Here is a 22,818-nt window from a genome sequence, read left to right on the forward strand (position 1 = left end):
TACACAGAACACTGTTTGGGCCACAACTGATGCTTGAAGACATTTCACAGTGAGTTTATTGGGGCCTGGCACTTGAGGCACTCCATTTTCAAGAACGCAGATGCACCACAATTTTTACATTTTGCTGTGTCAACTACAATGATTTGCAGAAAACTGTTGCCCCACAGTCAACCATGGGCAACAACATTTTGGCAACAGGAACCACTGTTGTTTACGGCAGATCGTAATAACAGTCAGTAGACAGGTACAAAGCAGCAACTCATTCACCAAACTGACGCAGCCATATCACCCGTAACCATCTCCTTGCTACTGTATATGAAACCCACAACCCCAGATGTATAAATACTAGCATGGATGTTAGAACAATGCCTAAAGAGGCTAAAGGTTTGAAAAAGGTCACTTTTGCTAATGATTCATGAGACACATTAGTACACACTAACACAGGATGCAAATTTGCCAAAAACCAGAAGAAAGAATGTGACCAGTATGCCTGCAGAGGTGATGTATGGATTCCTACAAGGGGAATATTTACACAGGATGAAACGAAGCCCCTTATGTTTGTTCTGTACAGTTACTTGTTTCTATGCATCAAGCATCAATCAGCTACAGGCGATACTGACAAGTTAGAAGCATTGCAGGGTGTGTGACTACCCATGGAGGTGAACAATACAATCCTCTAGAAGAGGTTGGAGCTCATTTCTCAGAGCTTCCAGTCATACCTACACTGGCTTGCCTGCTCTGGGTCACTTCATAAAGAGATTAAACTGACGGTGAAAATGTACCGAGAAACACAGGTCAGTGGGCATCTAATGGAATGTTACCAAGTAATTTACAAGTAATTGCTGTCTTCAGACTCCTATTGGTGGGACTCTAGCTTCTGCCAATATATTGTTGATGGGGTTCATGTGAAAAACTCATCACCAGCCTCATGCCACTGTGGTGGACAGTTTCAAGTAAACTTAATTTTGTTTGAAGCTGCAAAACCTTGTGGGACGCACCCATAGTCCAAATGGAACAGAATTAGTAACTTACAAAAACAGGAGAACCATTTGGTTAGCTCTGCAGTTGGTGCTACTGGGGAACGAGAGTGTGTTGAGCTTCATCATGCAGCAGCTATGTCAGCTAGTTATTAAAGAGAAGACCTAGGATGTGGTAGCATTCAAGCAATAGTACTGATTGGTTGCCAAAGATGAGCTTAGGGTGAGGATTGCCTCTCGTGAGCTTACAGAAGAGTATAACACAGGATTTTGATGGAGAGATCTGAAAGTCATGTTTCCAAATCCAGTTTGTCTCTTTCAGATGGCTTCCTGTAGCTGACATTTGGTGACGTACATTGACGTACAACAGTGGAGGCAGAAGTAATTCTCATGTAGCTGTGATAAGGTCAGTGGGTGCACAAGAGATATAATCCCACTGATCGTCATAGTGAAGAGCTCAAGACCTTGGACACATCCCCGAGTGCTCCATATCTTTCTGAGGGCCACTCCAATCTGGATATGGAAAAATAGTAGAGACAGGAGATTCTTAATGGAGGTTGCCTTGGAAAAACTACCCATGGAATGTGAAAAGATGATAATGGCAACAGGCAGTGTTTTATGCTTCACGTAATTCAAAGAACATAGCAGTTAGGGGTTGGTGTTTGTGTCTCAAACTGAGGAATCTAGAGGCATCAGTTGATCAGTGGTGAGTCAAAATGTGCAGAGCCGCATCACCAGGCACCACAGAAGTCACTGGTTTACCCTTGTTTCTGATAGCTTGCACAGTCTGTTTGTCAAGCTGATTGTCTCTAGCTATGTGAGAAGTGTGGGTCCTTTATACACTGGATTATAGGAGCAGTAGTACTTTCGTATCACTGGGATGCATACTGCTACTCTAGCTACATATGGTTATAAGATGTGTTGTTTTCTGTTCTTGTTTGATAATTGATTATGAATTCTACCCAGTCCTCGAGGAGTGTCAAATTGCCTCTTCTGCAGCAGGTAAAATAGTTTTAGTGACAGTCTTTATCTAGATATCAATTCCAGTCTGATGACCAGCAACAAGTTTTACTTTGATGCTGAAGGATGACCAGTTCGCGTTTCAGAGCATCTAGCACTGCGGACACTTTACTGATCAGAAAGTTGGGAGGCAGAAGATGACTGGAAAATGATCACTGCCAAAAGCATCTCATGTGTATTCAAATTGAGTAAAGTAGTGTGAACTAGGTTGTAAATTGTTACCGTGATGCAAGAGCAAGTGTCATGTGCAGCACTGGACTGGATTGATTTTCCAGCATTGAGGAGGCAGAGATCAAGATCAGGAATGGGCTGCTTAATTAGTTTGCCTCTGTTATAGTATATATGCAGGCACGGTTGGTTGAGAGAGTTGAAGTCGCCTAACAGTATGATTGATGGTGGTAACTCGGCCTTCAAACAATGATCATATCATGTGAAACCTCCTGTCTTGTGGGAGGTAAATACAGCAAACTGTTACCCTGGTAGGTATCAGTACTAATACCATGACTGTTTCTAGGTTGGTATTTAGGCACATTTCCTCACTAAATACATCTTAATGTACTAGTGTACTGACTACTCCAGAAACTCACACTATATTTACACATTTCTTGTAATATGCTGTATTTTCCGACAATAGTTTTATGACCACATGGGAAATTTGTTTACTGTACTGTAGTGACTACCAAGAGAGACTGTGGCTGTCTGTCAGAACTCGGTTATATGTAGTTCCACTGCAGCTGTACCATAGAGTCACAAACTGTGGGGGCTTTACAATCCCATTCCTGCACCACCGGGGTGGGTGGTGCATTGTCATCACTCATATTTTCACATTTATGTAGTGGTGGTTGTGACTGCCAGGCATGATTTCACCTTTTGTTATTTATTTATTCCCCTTATGTGATATCAGTTCATAGAATGGGCTTTCTGCTTTTCTTCTGGAGATTTGTGTATTGGTAGCTCTGGCCCTTCAGCAACTGTCTGATATTAGGTCAAGAGTCAAGTAGGATGAGTTCACTGGCACAGACTTTCAAGTCCATTTCATCATTAAATTAGTAGTTCGGTAAGTCATCAGCCATTAAAAGATGTGTTTCAGCTGTTTCAGTACTGACTTTTCAGTTTGTGGTCACCATTTACTACGTGTTAAATTTTTAGGGATTTTAGGGAGATCAGAGGTTTACCTGCATTTTGTGTTGGTCAGTTCATTCACAGTATTTGGGGGGGGGGGGGGGGGGAGGTGCTCGTATGTATAAAATCAGTTTCTCTGCTGCTGCCCTTTCTGGTCATACTTCAACTGATGTGCTGTTGAGGGTAACAGCTCCAAAGTTGTACTGACAGGTGTAGGTGCTTATGATGGTAGTTGTATCAGTCTGTGTGCCCACTTCAGTCTCTGGAATAGACCGTTTGATTAATGTGGCACATGATTTTATGTGTGTAGGGAGTAGTGTTGCCTTATGTGTAACATACCCTGAGTTACCTTTATTTCTTGGATTTTTCCGCTTCTGGAAAGACTAGGAAATGGGTGATTGAAGGTGAATCTGAAATTTATAGCCTTTCCAAATTTACCACTTATTCATTATATTATTCACTTCAATCACTCCAGCAGCCTCCCACTATTTTAATTCACTGATGTCTGTGTCTATGAGGTGTCTGTAACTGATGAGTCTTGTACTTTAGTTGAGTAAGTTGTGTAATTCTGTCATCACAGAATCAACTGCCTTGAGCTTGAGAGCTTCATACCTTGGTCAACTATAAGTGTGATATTTTATCCCGATGCCTCCATCTCTTAATGGCAACAAATACAGTGTGTACTATGTAATGTGGTCTGTTACTATTTAAGGGAATTGTTTCTGTTACTCTTCTCTGCAGTGCTGGCCACCCGGGTATTCTTTATTCACCCGGGTATTCTTTATTGGTTAGGTTAAGAGTTACATGACATTATACTCTTCCCATCAGGAGGTGAATGCTCCATAGGTTGCTTACAAATGATTGTTTTGTTGCAACAGCTATTCACCCCGTGAGGTCTGCATCTTCATGGAGACTCAGGACATTAAGCCAAGAGTTCCATTATCCAAAACAAAATGTTCCACCATCATATCTAATAATGGTCACTTATGAATGTTCAGAAGTTATGGTTCAAGAGGACATGTGGTGGTAAAAAGTGACACAATCCTCTGTTTAGTGTGAGAAGCATTTTTGGTGACATGCCAGGTGTCATCCTCAATTGTCTAATTATGACTGCAGTGCAAATTATTGCCTGTACTGTCAGTTATAATTGCATGATCACCTTTAAAAAAGTTCTTCCTCAAAGAGCCTGAATCACAGGTTACATGACCAAGTCTCTCACTTTGCTTGAAAACATTAGTTACTTGGTAATCATCACCTAGAGTTCTGTAAATGGTCCGAATGGCCCCTCTGTCCAATGGTTACTATCAAGCAACAACACTTCATTTGTCTTCATAACACTTTATTTGTAGCTTTAGCACACTGTGCTCTTACAATGTGACGTTCCTGCTCAGTTTGTTGGATTGTCCGAGTGATTTTGTCAACTGTCTCCAAAGCAGTGATGGTATTGTAGACATTTACACTAACGCTATCAGAATTGCAACATCTCCTGGATTTTGTCACTGATTTGGCATGCTGTAGAATAGTCCAGTCATATCACACAGCTCCTCATCCAGGCCACATTACTAACGTCAATAGCAGCTAACAATTATGCAACTATTCCAGTGTCACTGTAAATCAGCCTGAAATTTCAGTATTAGATGCTCTTTTTTCAGTATTGTTTTACTGTAACTGGCTGAAAACAGGAAATACTTTCACACTGAGCAGATTCTTATTGAAAAATATTAAAAAATTCTTATCTCTTACTCAATGAGACAAAAAGCAACCTTGTATACCCAGAACCTGTACATGTATATTACAGAGATAATGTATAAATGGAGCGCTACAAGTCAAGTTTTTTATTGAATTACTTGTCTGCTAGGAGATGTGCGCACATCAAATCAATTGAATTGTTACCTTAACTGACCATTTTTCTGCAGGTAATTTCACAATTATAAAGACTCCTTGCTGCGAGGAATGTAGGTTATTTTTCCAGGCCCTTAGTTATTATTTCCATGAAATCTTTAAATACTAATTCAATTATCATATTCATGCTTCCATAAACAGATTTTTAATTTGCAAATGTTACTTTATACTGCTTTCTTAAATATGAATGTTAACCAGTACTTGTTGATCTTACCAAACGTGTGTTTCTTAAAAAGCATTTCAGAGCATTTCAGTCTTTTTGCATATACGCTCTAGTAAAAAATATACTACATAAACACAGGGATTACGTCAGTTAGTGTCATATGAAAGTCAATTCATTAACTCCATTCCTCAGTAAAATAAAAGATATTTAATATTATGTTACTCACTGCCTGGAACAAAGCGCATCAAGGACATCAACTACGATAGCTTGCTCGTTCATGTTTATTGCTGATTCAACAGCAGTCTGTAAAAAAAGAATAAGAAAAATGTAAGTGTATGTACATATTTCCAACATTAATTGAACAAACAGAGCAATGACAGAAAATTAAATGCAATATTGTACAGGTGGCTGAGCACTCAGGACTTGGGAGTGGGTATCCAGGGCTGTCGTCAAATGAGAACATGAAATTAGGCCAACTAAAAGGCATATATTTCTGTATACAGAGTACATGAGACATGCTTAGTGTAGGAAGTTACCAGGTGCAGGCCAGTCTAGGAGGTTGAACAAGCTAAAGTAGTGGGCAACAAGAAAGGAGGCGGTTCATGTTAAGTTCTGTTGGTGGCCGGTAATGGAACGCAGAGCCAGAGGCACAGAGTCCCAAGAAAAATGTCTGTTTTATGCTCCATAAGGTGAGTGAAGAGCACTGACAACTGACAGCACAGTTGTCAATATTTGACACGTGAAGTGCAGTGGGCCAGCAACTGGCAGTTCAGGGAGCGTGGTGACTGACCTTCCCATACCACCCTTTGCGTCCCACAGCAGCCAGGGCTATAGAGCTGAACAATGTCACATGATTCATTGCAGCATTCTACTGATTGATGTGTTCCTTGGTCAAATGTTTTTTCTCATGTGTTACCAGTGTAAAAAAAACACACAAATAGATTTTTGACATTAACAAAGTACAGCAAAATGCACAAATGTTACATGTAAGATATCAAATGAAGATGTTACCTTTATTTTTTGTGCAAGAGAACAGTAACCACAAGATAAGATCATCATCATCTGATTGATCATCTCTCATCAAGATCACACAGGCTTTGGTATCTTCGCTGCTGCTGTACTCATCGTCTGATGAAATTACAATATTTTGTATGAATTCTTCTCTTACGTCTTCTTTTATGTTCAACCTTGTAATCTCTTTCCACAGATGGTTCATGAAGATCTTCCAGTTTCTGGGCATTGTTTGTGTGACATGCTCATTTACCAGACTCACTCTGTCTCTCAATATAAAGGTATTATTTCACACTGAGACATCTGCTTTTATTTGAGCCCAGAGAAATTTGATGGTGCTGCAATGGCAGTGGTACAATGGAAGATGTATAACTTTGTGACTGTGGCTCTCTACTACTGTATCAATTGCATACTGGGCCTTTTGTGGCTTTTATCATTTCACTAATTCCAGAAGTTCCACTTTTCGCATATTCTGTTCAAGGTCTATTTTATTATCTTTCAACAAGATGACTATTTCATGTCTCCTTGCTGCAGTCTTTGGTGCCTTATTTAATTGCATAGAATGGTACGATATGTTGTCCATTACAAAAACATTACCAGAAGTGACACTGGTAGCAAATGAGTAATGAACCAGTCTTGAAATGTATCTGCATTCATTTCCCCATGGTAACTGAAACCAACTGTGTGTGTGTGTGTGTGTGTGTGTGTGTGTGTGTGTGTGTGTGTTTAAATTACTGAAATATCATCATAGCACTAGGCAAAAAAGCATTGATAGAGCCAACACAAATTATAATTAGTCACCCTCCCTTACCAGTTAGCACACTCTTAGTTCAATGGTATGTGCCACCTGCCCACGCGATTGATCACGTATGATGGACATTGACTTATGTTTCATCAGTCCATATTACATTCTCTGGATTCATTGCTAGCAACTCCCACAAGAAATGACACCTCCATGTTACGATGTCTCATGTTCCATTAGTACCTTTCTTCCTGAAAACTTTTTCCACCAGAAGCCAATTTTAAAAAGAAACACCAGAGACACTTCTTGTGCATTTTCAACTTTTCGTGGCATAATGAGTAGTCCACTAAATTTCAGGCGTGCAGCTGCGCAAATAAAATTTCTTGGTATCGTCCAGCAAGTCTTGCAACTTACTCTGAGGATGGCCGGACAATACACAGCCATAAGATCAGTGGAAGAAATTTTATTTGCGTGGCTGCATGCCCGAAATTTAATAGACTAGAGAGACTTGTCACTCTGTCAGTAAACAAACCACTACCTGACAGTGATGCCTTCAACGTTCTTAAATGTTGGGTACTCTTTCCTGCTGTAGTACGCATATATATATGCTGCCTGATAGCACTTTTGTCAAAATTGCCTGTTTCAATCACATGACACAATCTCTTTCTTGACTTTCCATGTGCACAATAACAGGGCTCCCAGCTGAACTGGCAACCTCATTATCATTTGTGACTCTTCATTGTCGCTGTGCAGATGTTCAACGCTTCTGCCACTCTGTCAATCACTTTACTCACTGGTATCAAAGGCCCACCACTGTCCCTTTCCCTTTCAAAGTAAACATGCTTGACATTTCAGCATAGCTCCTTTTCCAAAACTCCTCTTCTCTGCACTAAAGGAAGCCATTCCCCACAAACATAGCAAGGAAGTCACAGAATTATTGGGATGCTGACGTACACACACAAACCTGAACAAAGCATGCAGCACCACTGCCCAACAGCAGGGGTCGTCTAGCACTAAGGCAACACTAGGGCGTTGCCATGGTAACATAAACAATATCTCTCTATCTGATTGGACATCATGGATGTGGGAAGCACATACGCCAAGGCCACTTCAACTGTCAGAGCTCTTCTCTCACCATATAGACTATAGGCACGGTCTAGTTCACAAGAAAGAGAAGCAACTAAGTACTGCTCTCCAGAACCCCCAAGTGTCCACACAAGTGTCCTGTCTCTCAAGTTCACTACTGGCTAGACCAATGGTGTGAATTAGCCAGCAATTTCAGTGGAGGGCTGAAATCACCTATTGACAGCTGCTTTAACTGGACGGAACTGCCTTGGTTCTGAAAGGTAGGTAGCTTTAGTAATGTAAGCATAGCAGAAGTTACTCAGGAAAAAACCCATAGACTTGAGTGGGGCCATTGAAATAAAATTTTTAAAACCAATTCCCTCAAATATTCCTTGATTGGCTGCCATCTTGAACAATATTTAATTCTGGATTTTCCATCGCCATATTTAAATGTAATAATACACATTTTAATTAATTACAGAAATATATTTTCAAAGAAACTTTCTGAATGGATAAAAGCACAGATTTTACGAGATCTTATAAAGAAGTAAACAAGGTTTTTTTTTTTTTTTTTAAATGCACCTTTTACCAAATGTTTGTTGTGAAAGATGATTACATCTTTCCATTTCATTTAAATCATCCCATACACTACTAACAAATAATTACCCTTTTTCTTCTTTTCCCCTACTTAGTGTGGCACTGGTTCTTCTATAATACATGCCATCTCTGCTACAGAAGAGCAGAACAAACAGTAGTAGCTGGTCTGATGGAAGCTCAGTTTGGGTTCTGGAGAAATTTACAAACACGTGAGGCAACACTCACCCTTTAACTTATCTTAGAAGATAGTCGAAAAAGTCAAGCCTACATTTAAGGATAGCTTTCAACAATCTCAATGTGTGATTCTGCTGTGACAGTTTTAGAACTACGGAAAGAAAGGCTATGCTGAGTAGTGTGGAAACACCCAGATCCTGCAATATTACTGGGTCACCTGTGAATTCATTGCAGTTGGTGCAGAAAGTACTTCTGAACACATTTTTCAAAAATGTGTCTTGCGCAGCTAGTTAGTATAATAGAGACAAGGATTAGTGATCATGATGTCATAGGGACAATGATTACTGAAGTCAATAAATCTGTCAAGAAGGCTAGGAGAGTATTTTTGTTTATAAAAAGCAAATAAGCAGTTGTTTGCATCACACTTCAAAAATGAAAGGAGTTGATTTAGTTCCAATACAATGGATGTAGAAGAATTATAGGCAAAGTTTAAATGGGTTGTAAACCACAACCTGGAGAAGTTGTGCCCATTAAGTGGATTGAGGATGGAAAAGACCTACCATGGGTTAATAGAAAATCTGGAAATTGCTGAGGAAGCTGAGACTGTTGCACTCTCAGTTCAAAAAATAACATGTAAATGAAGACAAGGAAAAGTTAGTAGAAATTCATGCGCCTGTAAAAGTTTGATGCGATGCGCAGCAGATACCACTGGCATATCTTAATGAAAGATCTTACTGAGGAACCGAGAAGATTCTGGTCCTAAGTAAATTCACTAACAAGGGGACCATAAGAAGTTCCCTTCAGCGATTTGATTCATATTCACAAGGTGTGTAGGCAACAACTGGGACTTCAACATATGTAAATAGGAAGACACAACTCTCAACCGATATCAATGAAACAGAGTTTGAAATTGTAAGCACGCTTGTATGCTTTATATGATCGCTACTGCTCAAGGAGTTCACAGCCAAGCAAGTAAGTGCATACTTTCATAAGTGCAAGGTCTCTGGAGCAAATCTCACTGCTGGTATTATTTTATTCTAACAGCAGATGTTTGTGGTATGCCACAAAGTTGTGTGAAGATCGAGAACCACATATGAACATCGATCAGGTTTGTTTTGCAATGAAACATTGAAAGAACCATGTTTGCACGCAAAAATTTGGCATTCATTACATGTGCTGTATGCCACAGTAAGTATTATTTTCCATGCTTCTAGGATTAGTATTGAGACGTCGCAGCTAGGGCGCAATTGCCAATTTGTCTATTAAAGCTTCTTGTATAAATTTATGTGGGTTCCAGTGTAAGCAGTCAGAATCCTATACGATCTGCCACAGGCGAGCTGTGTCCTGCAGACGTGCATCATAACCATACGGTGTGACTGAAGCATGTGAAAGTAGCGGAGAGGTGCTTACAGAGTAGTTACATTCTCTGGAAATATAAAAATTAATAACTGATCCAGAAATAGCCTGAGGAATTTCATTTTAAGTACATAACCTTATGTTGTGTAAAGGAACAATCTGTCAAAATCTGAAGTCAATAACTGTCATAATTTGGAAGTTACCAAAAAAGAAAAGTCAGTAAAAAACGTAATTATCCGACACTTAAAAAATATATATATATATATATATATATATATATATATATATATATATATATATATATATATATATATATATATATATATATAGAAAGATGATGAGACTTACCAAACAAAAGCGCTGGCAGGTCGATAGACACACAAACAAACACAAATATACACACAAAATTCAAGCTTTCGCAACAAACTGTTGCCTCATCAGGAAAGAGGGAAGGAGAGGGAAAGACGAAAGGATGTGGGTTTTAAGGGAGAGGGTAAGGAGTCATTCCAATCCCGGGAGCGGAAAGACTTACCTTAGGGGGAAAAAAGGACAGGTATACACTCGCACACACACACATATCCATCCACACATACAGACACAAGCAGATATATATATATATATATATATATATATATATAGTTCACAAACTGCAACTATTTGAAAAGATATGATAACACATTCAGTGTTTAGATTCAATTTGGGAAGTTCTCATTTTAGAAAACCTTTCGTAATTTTGCTGTAGTAATAACTTTAAGAATTTCAAGTTGATATTTGTGTTTTGTGTTAGGGTGAGTGTGAAAGAGAGTACTTGTGTGAGCGTATGTGGGACATTCGACAATATTAAATTTTCAGTTTGTAATTCTCTATAGGAACTTGCAAGTGTTCAAGCTTTGTATTGTAGGAACGAGTCCACCAGTGGTTCCCCTACTAGTGGATGACGGGTGTCCAAGCATGTTTGAATACGTAAGAGACAGCCAGAAAGTTCGCGACTATATAGTTAAATTCCAGATGTAAAGAACAGCTTAAAGTTTATTTCATTTTATTTGTTTAACAAGAGAGTTTTGAGTTGCTTATTTTAATGACATCAATGAGCTGAGAGCAGTGGTTGGTTCTTGCTAGATTTTGGCGCGAGCCGCTCCCTGAAAGTCAGTTCTGATTGGCTGTAGTTCTGTACAGCCAATAAGAAGTGAGATGGTTTGCCACCTAACGTATGAGAGAGAGGTGCTTGGAGAGGCAGAGTGAAGAAGGAAGTGGTGGACTAGCTTTCGAAGGAGCCGGTCATGCTGAAAGTGTCCGAATGCATTATGTGTAAAATAAATTGATATTGGGACTTCCGCATTTTGGTAAAGTGATAAAGGTAGCTGGTGTTTACCATTAACAATTTGTGAAATTTTAAGAGTCGAGAGATATTTTATTCTGAGGAAAATCACACGTGTAAACTTTGAACTATAAGTGTGGCGGTACTAAGTAAATTTTTTTTACCGAGTATTTATGGCGAGCAAAAACTTTATTTAAAAACAACCACTGAATGCTGATCGCAAAAGTAAATAGCAGTTTACTGACTGTGTTACTCTCATAAATGATTTCGGAATTGGATAGGAAAAGTTCTGGCTGTTTGAGTGCGACGAGGACTGTGAACAGGAACTTTAATGATTTGAACAGATGTGAGCTGATGATCTTGCTTAACAGCAATTTTAAAAATCCTAATGCACATTTAAAAGGACCTTCGAACTTAGAAATATGAACAGCAACCCATTTCCAATTTTTTCTTTACAGTTCACAAGACTATTTTTAGCTTTTTGTACTTACGGCAGCCTCAGTCATGTAGTTATGAAATCTCAGTTTCTTCAACACTGCATTTCTGAGATCTCTTAAGTAGCTGCAGTCAGGAATTATGTGTGCAGATCTGCAGCAGTATCGAGGTAGGTGGACAATTTATGTTGCAGAAATGCCGTTGATGTGCCAAAGAGCGTGTTATGTCGCAATTGGTGCTGGATCAGCCGGGAAAAACATTAGTTAAGTTCACGGAGGTAGGCGACTTTCTAGAAGAGCAGTAGTGTTGGGATAATTGGACTGTGAAAAAGTGCTTGCAAATAAATAGGAACTGTGAAAGGACAAATATTATGATTGAACTATCGCCATGTGGATGGAAAGAAAGTGATAGCCCATGAACTGTGATTGTGTTTGCTGTGCTTGGCGGACGAATTTGCAGCTGTATCTCGCTTACTGGAGTAGCGGGTAGCGGCTACTTCATGCAGACCACAAGCTATGAGAGACGATGCGACACCGGCAATGAAAGCAGTTGGCAGCACTGACCGGAGTGGTGGCCCGTAAAAAGGTATGACGGCCCAGCACATGGTGGTCGGACCTGCAGTTACAGCTAGCTGTGTCAGAGACATCAGAAGCACAAAGTTTAAGTAGTGTTCTCTTTAAAACTTTGTGTGTGAGTGAGCAGAAATTGAATAAAATGGCTGAAAGTAAGCATACAAGTGCAAAGGACAAGCTGAAGGTAGATTTGGGGAAAGAGAAAGGGGAAGAAGTTAATGATTCCATGAGCTTTAGTTTGGAGGTATCACAACCAAATTATAGTAGCAGTTTGTCAGATTCATTATACGGTAATTATGGATCAGAGGGGGAACAGAATGTATTGGACCCCAGTGTTTCAGATCTACCTGTTGCGAAGCTAATATTGACCAGGAAGTTGTGTCAATAAATGATGGGGCAAAAGATAGTGTAGCAGGAATGTTAATGAATCTATTTACAAAAATGAATGGGTTGGATTCTAATATGACAAAAATGGGTATGTTATTAAGTGATGAGATGGAATCTAAAATAAGTAAAATGCGGTCTGATATTGATACAGAAATGAGTGGGTTAGATTCAAAAATGAGTAATATGGATGTTGAAGTAGAATCTAAACTGGATAAAAAAATTTCAGATCTAAGGGAATTTTGGAAGCTCGACATGGCAGTGGTTAACAATAATGTAAAAATTTAAATCAATCAGGTTAAACAGGAATGTGCACTATCTATTGTTAAAGTAAAAAGTGAATTAACAACACAGATCGAACAAGTTACTGATGTCCACAAACAGTTTAAAGTGCACGTTAAATTAGAGATAGTCAAGGCTCGTGAACATATCCAAGGGGTGGAAAACTTTGGTGAAATAAATCACACAGCATTAGAATGTAAATTGAAAGAAAGTAAAGATAAGTGTGAAAAACTTGGGGCACAATTGTCACAAATGTATATGCAATAATATAAATAAAATGGCTGTACTGATTTGACTGATATTTCTTATGAGTCATTTCTTCATTTCCCATCTCCTTAGCAATGTTTTTTCCTCACTTGTTTTAGAGGGGGGGGGGGGGGGGGAATGATTTAGCGGCTGCAAATTTGACCTTGCACTTATGAAACCACGTGCTTGCTTGCTCAGCTGCAGACTCCTTGTGTGCTAGTGATCATGCAAAGTATAGAAGCACGCCTAAAATATTCAAACATAATTTTCTCAAAAACAGCTGTAAGTTTTATGTTCCCAATTATATAGTATATAGGTTCAAGTTCTAGTCGTGCTCTACTCGTAATATGAACCAAATCGGGAGGGGGGGTTCTCGAATGATCTCCTTGTAAGTGAGTCGAAGGGGTCTATCCAGTCACTCATTGACCAGTCTCGTGTAAAGCCAACAGTTTAAATCTCATGTTTAAAAAATCCTTCACACAGGATAATCATGCAAACATACCATAACTTGACCACAGACTCTCTTATGGAGAACATAGTAAAAGGTAATTGTAGTGTAGAGATGCAACTGAAAGAGTCGAAAACAAGTAAGTCACCAGGTTCAGATGGAATCCCAATACAGTTTTGCAGAGCATACTCTATGACATTAGCCTCTTACTTAGCTTGCATTTGTCACAAATCTGTTGCCAAGTGCAAAGTCCCAAACGACTGGAAAAATGTGCAGATGGTTAAAAAAAGGGGGGGGGGGGGCGGCAAAATTAAAATTACAGACCAATACCCTCAACATATGTTTGCTGCAGAATTCTTGTACATATTTTCAGTTTGAATATAATAAATTTCCTCAAGATGGAAAAGCTTCTGTCCACAAATAAGGATGGTTTTAGGAAACCTCATTCTTGTGAAACTCAGCTTTCTCTTTTTTCACATGATATCCTGAGAATCATGGATGTTGGGCAACAGGCAGCTTCCAAATTCCTAGATTTTGAGAAAGCATTTGAAGCAGTGCCCCACTGCAGACTGTTCATGAAGGTACGAGCATATGGAATAGGTTCCCAGATATGTGAGCAGCTTGAAGACTTCTTAAATAATAGAACCAAGTACATTGTCCTCAATGGCAAGTGTTCATCACATACATGGTATGATCAGAGGTGCCCCAGGTAAGTGTGATAGGCCTGCTCTTATTCTCTATAAATATAAATGATCCAACAGACAGGGTGAGCAGCAATCTGCAGCTGTTCGCTGATGTTGCTGTGGTGTATGGGAAGGTGTCATCGTTGGGTGTCTGTAGGTGGATACAAGATGACTTAGACAAAATTTCTTTTTGGTGTGATGCAAGGCAGCTTGCTCCACATGTAGAAAATGTAAGTTAATGCAGATGAGTAAGAAAGCAATCCTGTAATATTTTAATACAGCATCAGTGGTTTACTGCTTGACACCATCAAGTTGATTACGTATCAAGGCATATGAAATGGAACAATTATGTAAGGACAGAAGTATGGGAGGCAAATGGTCAACTTCAGTTTACAGGGACAATTTTAGGGAAATCTTTTGGATAACCTCCAGATTGGATTAATTGAAGGCGCTGTCACAATGTAGGGGTGGGCTGCCAGATCTGTTACTAGTGGGTTCGATAAACATGCAAGTATTGCAGAGTTGTTTCGTGAGCTCAAGCAGGAATCCCCGGGGGGTGGGGGTGGGGGGTGGGGGGGGGGGGTGCGACATTCTTTTTCTGGAACAATACTGACAAAATTTAAAGAACTGGCATTTGATACTAACTGTACTTTGACTCTACTGCCAGCAATCTATATCTCCCATAAGAATCACAAATATTCACAAATATAAGAGAAATTCGGGCTCATACAGAGGCATATAAACAACTGTTTTTCCCTTTCTCCATTTGCGAGTGGAACATGTAGGGAAATGACTAGTAGTGGTACAAGGTACCCTCTGCCACACACCATATAGCGGCTTGCTGATATGGGCATAGATGTAGACACAGAATGTTTAGTGCAGAACACACTTTGAAATTCTGAAAGAAGCAAGGATAAAACACAAGGGAACGAAAAGTTATCTGCAACCTGTAAAGAAACGAGACTGCAGTTATAACGGGTTGGAAGACATGAAATAGTAGTTGAGGAGAAAGTAAGACAGGGTTGTATCTTATGTCCAATGTAATTCAATCTATGTAAAAAGCAGGCAGTAAAGCCATTCACAAAATTTCTGGAAGGAAAATTGAAGTTCAAGGAGAAGAAATAAAAATGTTACACTTTGCCAATAACATAATTGTCAGACACACCAAAGCACTTACAAGATCAGCTGAACAGAAAGGCTGGTGTCTTGAAAAGAGGTTACAAGATGAATAAAAACTAAAGCAAAACAAGATTAATGAAGTGTAGTTGAATTAAGTCAGGTGATGCTGAGATAACTGAATTAGGAATGGAGAAGCTGAAACGAGTGGCAAGGTTTTCTTTTAGGACAGAAAAATAACTGACAGCACAAGAAGTAAGCAGAATATAAAATGCAGACTAGCAATAGCAAGAACAGATTTCCTTAAAAAGGAGAAAAACTGTTAACACTGAACAAAAATGTCAGTGTTGGGAAATATTTTCTGAAATTCTTGTCTGAGAAGTCAACAAGGAATCTCTACTGATATGAGGGTAATCCCAAAAGTAACGTCTCCAAACAAAGTGCTGGAGCTGCAGGGAGACTGTTTGCATGGCTGTTGGCCACACTGTTTTTTTTTTTCCTCTCTCTCTTCCTTCCTTGCTCCCTCGCCTCTCTACAGAAACCTCCACTCATCCATTGGAGCCTACAGTCTTGGCTTGGCAGCCAGTTGTAATGGAGCTCCTGTTAGCCACTACCATCAGGTACAAAGTTCACACAGTTATTCGGTATTTTAGTGCAAAAGGAGTTAAACCAATTGACATTCATTGACAGTTGACAGAAGTTTACGAAGAGTCTTTGTGTATGGATGTTAAAAATGTCTGCAAGTGGTGTAGAGCATTTGCAGGTGGTCATACTTAAACTCATGACTGGAAAGAAGCGGGAGATCATCAATTACCAAAGAGACAATTGCAAAGTTTGAACCAGTTGTGCTTCAAGATCAGTGGATTACTCCTGATCATCTCTGCAATGTTGTTTCTGAGATTTCACGACGCACCATTCACTGGACTTACAACAAAGTGTTGAAATTTCTGAAGGTGTGCACAAGATGGGTCCAAAGAATGCCGACAGAAGATCACAAACAGCAAAACGTTGAAACTTCCTGCCAATTTCTTCAATGCTATGCAGTTGAAAAGGACAGCCTTTCGGAATCAATAGTGAAGGGTGATGAAACCTGCGCTTTCCAATTCACACCTGAGACCAAACAACATTCACGTGAGTGGCGGCATCCTGATTCTCTCAAGCCACAAAAATTCAAAAGAATACAGTCTGCCAGTTAAGTCATGGCAATTATGTTTTGGGATTGAATGGGGACATTGTCCGTTCCTGGGATGACAATAAATGCCAACAGGTATTGTCAGACATTAAAAGAACTCTGACGGGCAATTCAGAACTGAAGAAGAGGAATGTTGAGCAAAAGCATAAGGCTTCTCCACAACAATGCTCACCCACACATCGCCTGTCAAACCATGGATCTTCTGCAAGTTTGAATGGGACATCATCATCCATCCTGCCAATAGTCCAGATGTAGCGCCCAGTGACTACCATTTGTCTCCCAAGTTGAAAGAACACTTGGATGGTAGGCGCTTCAGTGATGACAACGCGATGAAATATGAGGTCCAATGCTACTGCAATAGCAAGGTGGCAGGCTGGTGTGACGTGGGCTTACAAGAACTGTTACATTTACAAAAATGCATAGAGAGAAACCGTGAGTATGTGGAAAAATAGACAAATGATCAAGCTTCAAAATTATGTAAATTATATTGTAAACAAATGTTTCTTTATATGTTTAAAAAATGGGAGACCTTACTTTTGGGACCACTCCTGTACTAAAACTGTAAAATAATCATGTCAGTCAGTTGCTCTGTCTGTCTTTCTTTCTTTCTATCTTAACACACTAATCTCCAAAACTAATGAATGAATTTTCATGGGATTTTCATAGGTGACTTGAGTGTAGCCAGGGGCATTATTTAGGTTTTATTTCATCAAAATCAGATCACAAAAATAAATAAATAAAAAATACTGTAATCTACGTTTTTATCCACACTAATATTATAAATGTGAAAGTAACACCATCTGTTGCATATTCATGACCAAACCAGTGAACCAGTTTCAATGAGATTTTAGAAAGCAAAATAATAATTGACCTCTAAGACGGTGAAGTACGGAATGGGACTTTTTTACACCAGTCAACATAAACCATGTTAAAAAAATTATAAAATTTGTTGTATAATGTACACATTGTATGATACGTAGCCAGCTTGGGAGGGGGGAGGGCAGGTCACATATCATGAACTATGCTTATCCATACAGGCAGACATGTAAGGGCAGAAGATCTTCTTGCATTTACAACAACTTGCTTACTCAGTATCACTCCTCTTAAAAAAACTACTGATATATGTGCAGGCACAGCCATGTGTGACAGCTAATAATTAATCTGTGTGTGTGAGGGCACGGGGAGGGGGGGGGGGGGGGGTGGTGCACTGGGTAAAAATTGTAGAGGGGAGACCAAGGCTCAAGCACAGTAACAGGTTCAAGTGCATATAAGGTTGCAATATTTATGCACAGATGAAGCGACTTGCAGATAATCGACTAGCATGCAGAGCTGCATCAAACCAGCGTTCAGACTTAATACTCGAATGGCGACGACGATACCTGCAATTGCTAAAATTGTCAGTGTTTCAAAGTAGTTGGCATCATACACCCAGCAAGATCAAAATGTTTTCATGTGTTGTAGACAGTTCTAAGCTGGAGGGTATAGTCAGTCTTTACTATGGGTATCTTTTACTACAAGTGGTTTTCCTGTAAACCTTGTTTCCGAATATCCTTAGTCTTAATCATCCAGAAATGGAACTATGCCACTGTTCACCATCTCCATCATTAAAGTGTGTTTTTCAAGATGTTGAGATACTACAAATGAAATCCACACAGCTCCACTCCACCATGCAGTCAAGTGAGACAAACATTCTGTTCACACACTTAAAGTCTGATGTCGGTGCAACAAAGTCTAACTTTAGAGAAATTTTTAAGTCTGTAAGCATATGTAATAGTATGGGAGTAATGCTACAATTTAACAGCAAGGTTATTAGATACAGAGAATTTACACAGTTGTAGTAGGGTTAGGAAGGCACTGGCTTTTGCCTTGTCTGACTGATCATAATTATTATTATTATTAGCCTGAAGCCATTTTGTAAACTATCAAAAATCTAAATCTGAGAGGTAACGAAGAAGAATCTGGGATATAACAACGTGCACTAGCTGACACTGGTGGTAGCAAAATGTCCTGTATTTTAGATCTAAACATGACCTAATTTAATCCAAACTGATAATCGTAGTAAGAAAAACACAATCTAGACTGTTTTTTGTTCATTAAATCCAAATGACCAGACAGGGATATGAATACCACTCCTTAATATTAGACCAGAATCTTAACCCACTGTGTCACCTCACTCAGACAAATCACAAAACTGCTTGATGGAATCCCCAGCATTCACCTGCAGTGATTTAGGGTAAACTGAGAAAACCTAAGTAGGCCTGGCCAAATTAGACCTGAAAAAACTGACTTTTTACCACTGCAGTCACTCGTCCACATAAGTAACGTGTATCTTGTCACTTTACAGTATCTTGATATAACTTTTTTTAAGTGTGACTTTCTTATCCTGAATTAACTGCATCCCATCCTCCTCCCTACTAAGTATGAAACTCACGGAAATGTATATTTTAAAATGACATATGAAAATTATGCAACATAAAGTCACAGTTGACATGCAAAAGGAACAATAATGTACCATTACCTTTAAATCCTTGTTCTGCCAAACAGAGTACACAATCTGTAAACATTTTAATCTATTATCCAGTACAGCTATCACAGGTGGGTGGCCTTGCGAGATATTTCTGAAGACATCATCTTCTGTCAGCACTTTTGAATTATTTTTCTGTAATAAGAAACCATATTGAAGAACAGGAAAATGATTTTTACAAAAAAGTAATGTAGGTATATACCACAGAATACAAAACAGTTACAACTGTTTCTTAACTAACAACTTAATCTAAAAGTTAAAAGTTGGAATTAAAAAAAAAAAGAAGAAGATCTTATTCATCAAGAATATTAAAGAAAACTAGATGAACTGCAGAAACTGTCAGCCACTGAGCTTTCTGTTTGATACTGATAATGATATTTCAACTTGGCATTGGCAGATTGTCCCTTGACTGCTTTTATACAGATGTCTCTGGGAATTATGTAGAAGTTGTGGAATGCTCCAAGGTGGTGAAAAGTAGCTTCCACTTAATCCATATCAGACAGTAATGAGAATACTTCATATATGTGTAACTTGAGTACCTGACAACAAGGTAGAATAATATAAGTCCTGGATCTCCTCCTAAACACCTACATCTAATTCAACCAGATTTGGCACACAACCAGCAAACTTCAGTGTCAGCACTGTGGAGTTTACAACTTCCTGCCTCCAATAGGCAAAGAGATATGAGCAAACAAAAATTTTCAGCCTCTGCCATATAAGCTGTCCTGGAATAGGAGATGGGCATACAGAGGGGACAGGTTGGGATGGATAGAAGGTGAGGGGGCATGAGGAAAAGCGAGAGGGGTCGGGGTCGGGGGGAGAAGCAGGAGAGGATGGACAGACACTGGTGGAGAGGAAGAGGTGGAGAAGAAGAGGTGGATAGGGAGACAGGGGCAGGTAGAGGTGGGCAGGTAGAGGCAGGTAGGAAGAGGGGGCAGGGAGCAGATGGACGGTGGAAGGGCGCAGGACGAGACGGACAGGGGAAGGGCTCAGGATGAGACGGACAGGGGAAGGGTGCAAGAGGAGGTAAATAGGGAGAGGTGGGGAGGAGGAGGTAAATAGGGTGAGGTGGGGAGGAGGAGATAGTCAGAGACAGGGGGTAGGAGGAGATAGAGAGGGGGGAGGAGGAGATAGAGAGAAGGGGGGACGAGGAGATAGTCAGAGAGAGGGGGGGACGAGGAGATAGTCAGAGAGAGGGGGGAGGAGGAGACGGGGGGGGGAGGAGGAGACAGGGGGGAGGAGGAGACAGGGGGGAGGAGGAGACAGGGGGGGGGAAGAAGGAGATGGACAGAAAGAGGGAGATGTAGGAGATTGACAGTAGGAGTGGGAGGAGGATATGGACAGAGGGAGGTGGAGGAGGATATGGACAGACTGAGGGAATGGATTAGATGGGCAAAGAGATCGAGGAGGAGGAGATGGTGATACACAGAGAGTGGGGAGGACACGACTGAGATACAGAGTGGGGAGGAGGATATGGACAGATAGAGGTGGGAGGATGAGGTAGGGGAAGAAGAGGTGGACACAGAGGGGGGAGGGGAGGAGGAGGAGATGTATGCAATATATGTGTCGACGTGGATGAAGCCGCGGGGAAAAAGGTTAGTGTGAAAACATAAATAGAAAAGATTGTATGTGTAGTTAAGAATCAAAGAACATAAAAAAGAATGGTAAGTAGGCTTGCAGCAGATACAGTAAGAAGAAAAATTACTACTACAGTGAACACACAAAAAAAAAAAAGCCTTTCAGCATGGTACAGGAAAAACAAGCTGTGTGTGCCAGTAGTTGCAAAAACATGTTCACTGAGGATACCCAAATCCTAAAGTAATTCAATAAGTAACTGATGCTTACAGTGAACACAATATTCTGAATAACAGCACACTATTTGAAAATGTGGGTGAGAGGGCATATTTTGTTGGAATAGTGCAAAGTGCTGCAGGCTGAATAAAACAAACCTATTTTCACACTGTTATATCTTTTGCAGCAGAGGGTCCGAACTGATGAAAAGGAATAATACTAAAAACATAAAGAAGTTGTGAGCATTACATTACTGTGGATGTGTAGAACAATATAAGCATAGTTTTCCATACATATGGTTTACACAGTGTCTAGTTTTAAGGCAAATGTAGATTGTTGCTATGATCAATTGAAAATGGTCATTTTTGTGATTTTGTTGGACAATAAATGAAAGCTCAAATAACAGTCAATCATGGGGTACCAGTCCGTCATGTACATTAGTTTAAAAAATATTGGTATAATGTTATGTACACACATATATTTAGGTGTCCTTCACAAAATTTACTGTGCTTTGTAAGATTATGAAGGTAGAGGTTGCCCTAATACTTTTAATTTAGTACAGAAATGTTGTTCTCAGAATATGAAGTGTTTCATATGATATTACAAAATAGCAGACTGCATGAAAATTACCCTCTTAAATGTCCATGGCTACAAATTTTCAGGAACTGACCATTTTGGAGAAAACAACAGTCACTGTTAAAACTTCGTCATTTACTCACATGACTGGTTTAGGAATTTTCAATTGTAGTATCAAATGTTATGTGGATTGTTAGGTCAAATAGCTACAAAAAATTAAAATTACCAAATATGCAGCAACCAGTCGCAAAATCATGTTTTATTTATTCACTTTTGTAAATTTATTTCAACTGATTAACAGCCATCATCAGTGCTTTCAACCAATATGTGCCCTGAGTAGTAATACTGTCTTAAGCAGAGGTCAAACATAAAGTGATACATCGAGAAATAGTCAATTCTCGATGTATCACTTTATGTTTGGCCTCTGCTTAAGACAGTATTACTACTCAGGGCACATATTGGTTGAAAGCACCGATGATGGCTGTTAATCAGTTGAAATCAATTTACAAAAGTGAATAAATAAAACCTGATTTTGCGACTGGTTGCTGCATATTTGGTAATTTTATGGTTTACGGTCGCTGCACGACTTGGGAACCACATGGAGCCCACCATTCATAAGATAGCTACAAGTCAGACAAAGATATTCTGTAGATCCAAACATGCTTTTTTATAGGTTATGACCATTCATAAAACTCAATATATTAAAACAAACTATCATTATTATTTCACAAATGTTATATGTGAAAAATGCAAATTGTTATGAGCCAAATTACACAGAAAGTCATTCACTGTCTTCCTCAATTACTTCGGTTGCTGACCTTCACAAACAATTTTAAGGTGAACAAAACGTTGCAAAATAACATTTCTTTACCCAATGTAAATATGAAAAAAATTGCAAGCTGATTGTATGTGAGAGAAGAGGAATGCCTGCCTGCATGCCCCCTTTTTTTTGTTTTAAGGAGGCATCAGAAGAGAGCTATGAGACATACAAACAGAAATAAGAAAAACAATATTACATCACATCTCCTCTGATCTACAATCCCGAGGAAATTACTCTTTTTCCTTGGTTTTACCTCCCGGCCAAAAGACTAATTTCATGATTTCAAAAGGATGACATGCAAT

The 22,818-nt window shown here is 39.4% G+C and overlaps 1 protein-coding gene across 2 annotated transcripts in view; it reads right to left on the reverse strand.

The window, feature by feature from the left end:
* Positions 1 to 22,818, reverse strand: part of LOC126235726 (katanin p80 WD40 repeat-containing subunit B1-like) — a 142,799-nt gene that overhangs the window by 50,875 nt on the left and 69,106 nt on the right. For both annotated transcript variants that reach the window (XM_049944501.1, XM_049944500.1), the window contains 2 exons: positions 19,324 to 19,464; positions 5,411 to 5,487 (listed from right to left, as the gene is read on the reverse strand). In XM_049944501.1, coding sequence (XP_049800458.1) covers positions 5,411 to 5,487; positions 19,324 to 19,464 — 218 coding nt within the window. The remainder of the gene's footprint in view (positions 1 to 5,410; positions 5,488 to 19,323; positions 19,465 to 22,818) is intronic.

This window comes from Schistocerca nitens, chromosome 2 (assembly GCF_023898315.1).
Source record: "Schistocerca nitens isolate TAMUIC-IGC-003100 chromosome 2, iqSchNite1.1, whole genome shotgun sequence".
In the NCBI taxonomy this organism is placed as follows: domain Eukaryota; kingdom Metazoa; phylum Arthropoda; class Insecta; order Orthoptera; family Acrididae; genus Schistocerca; species Schistocerca nitens.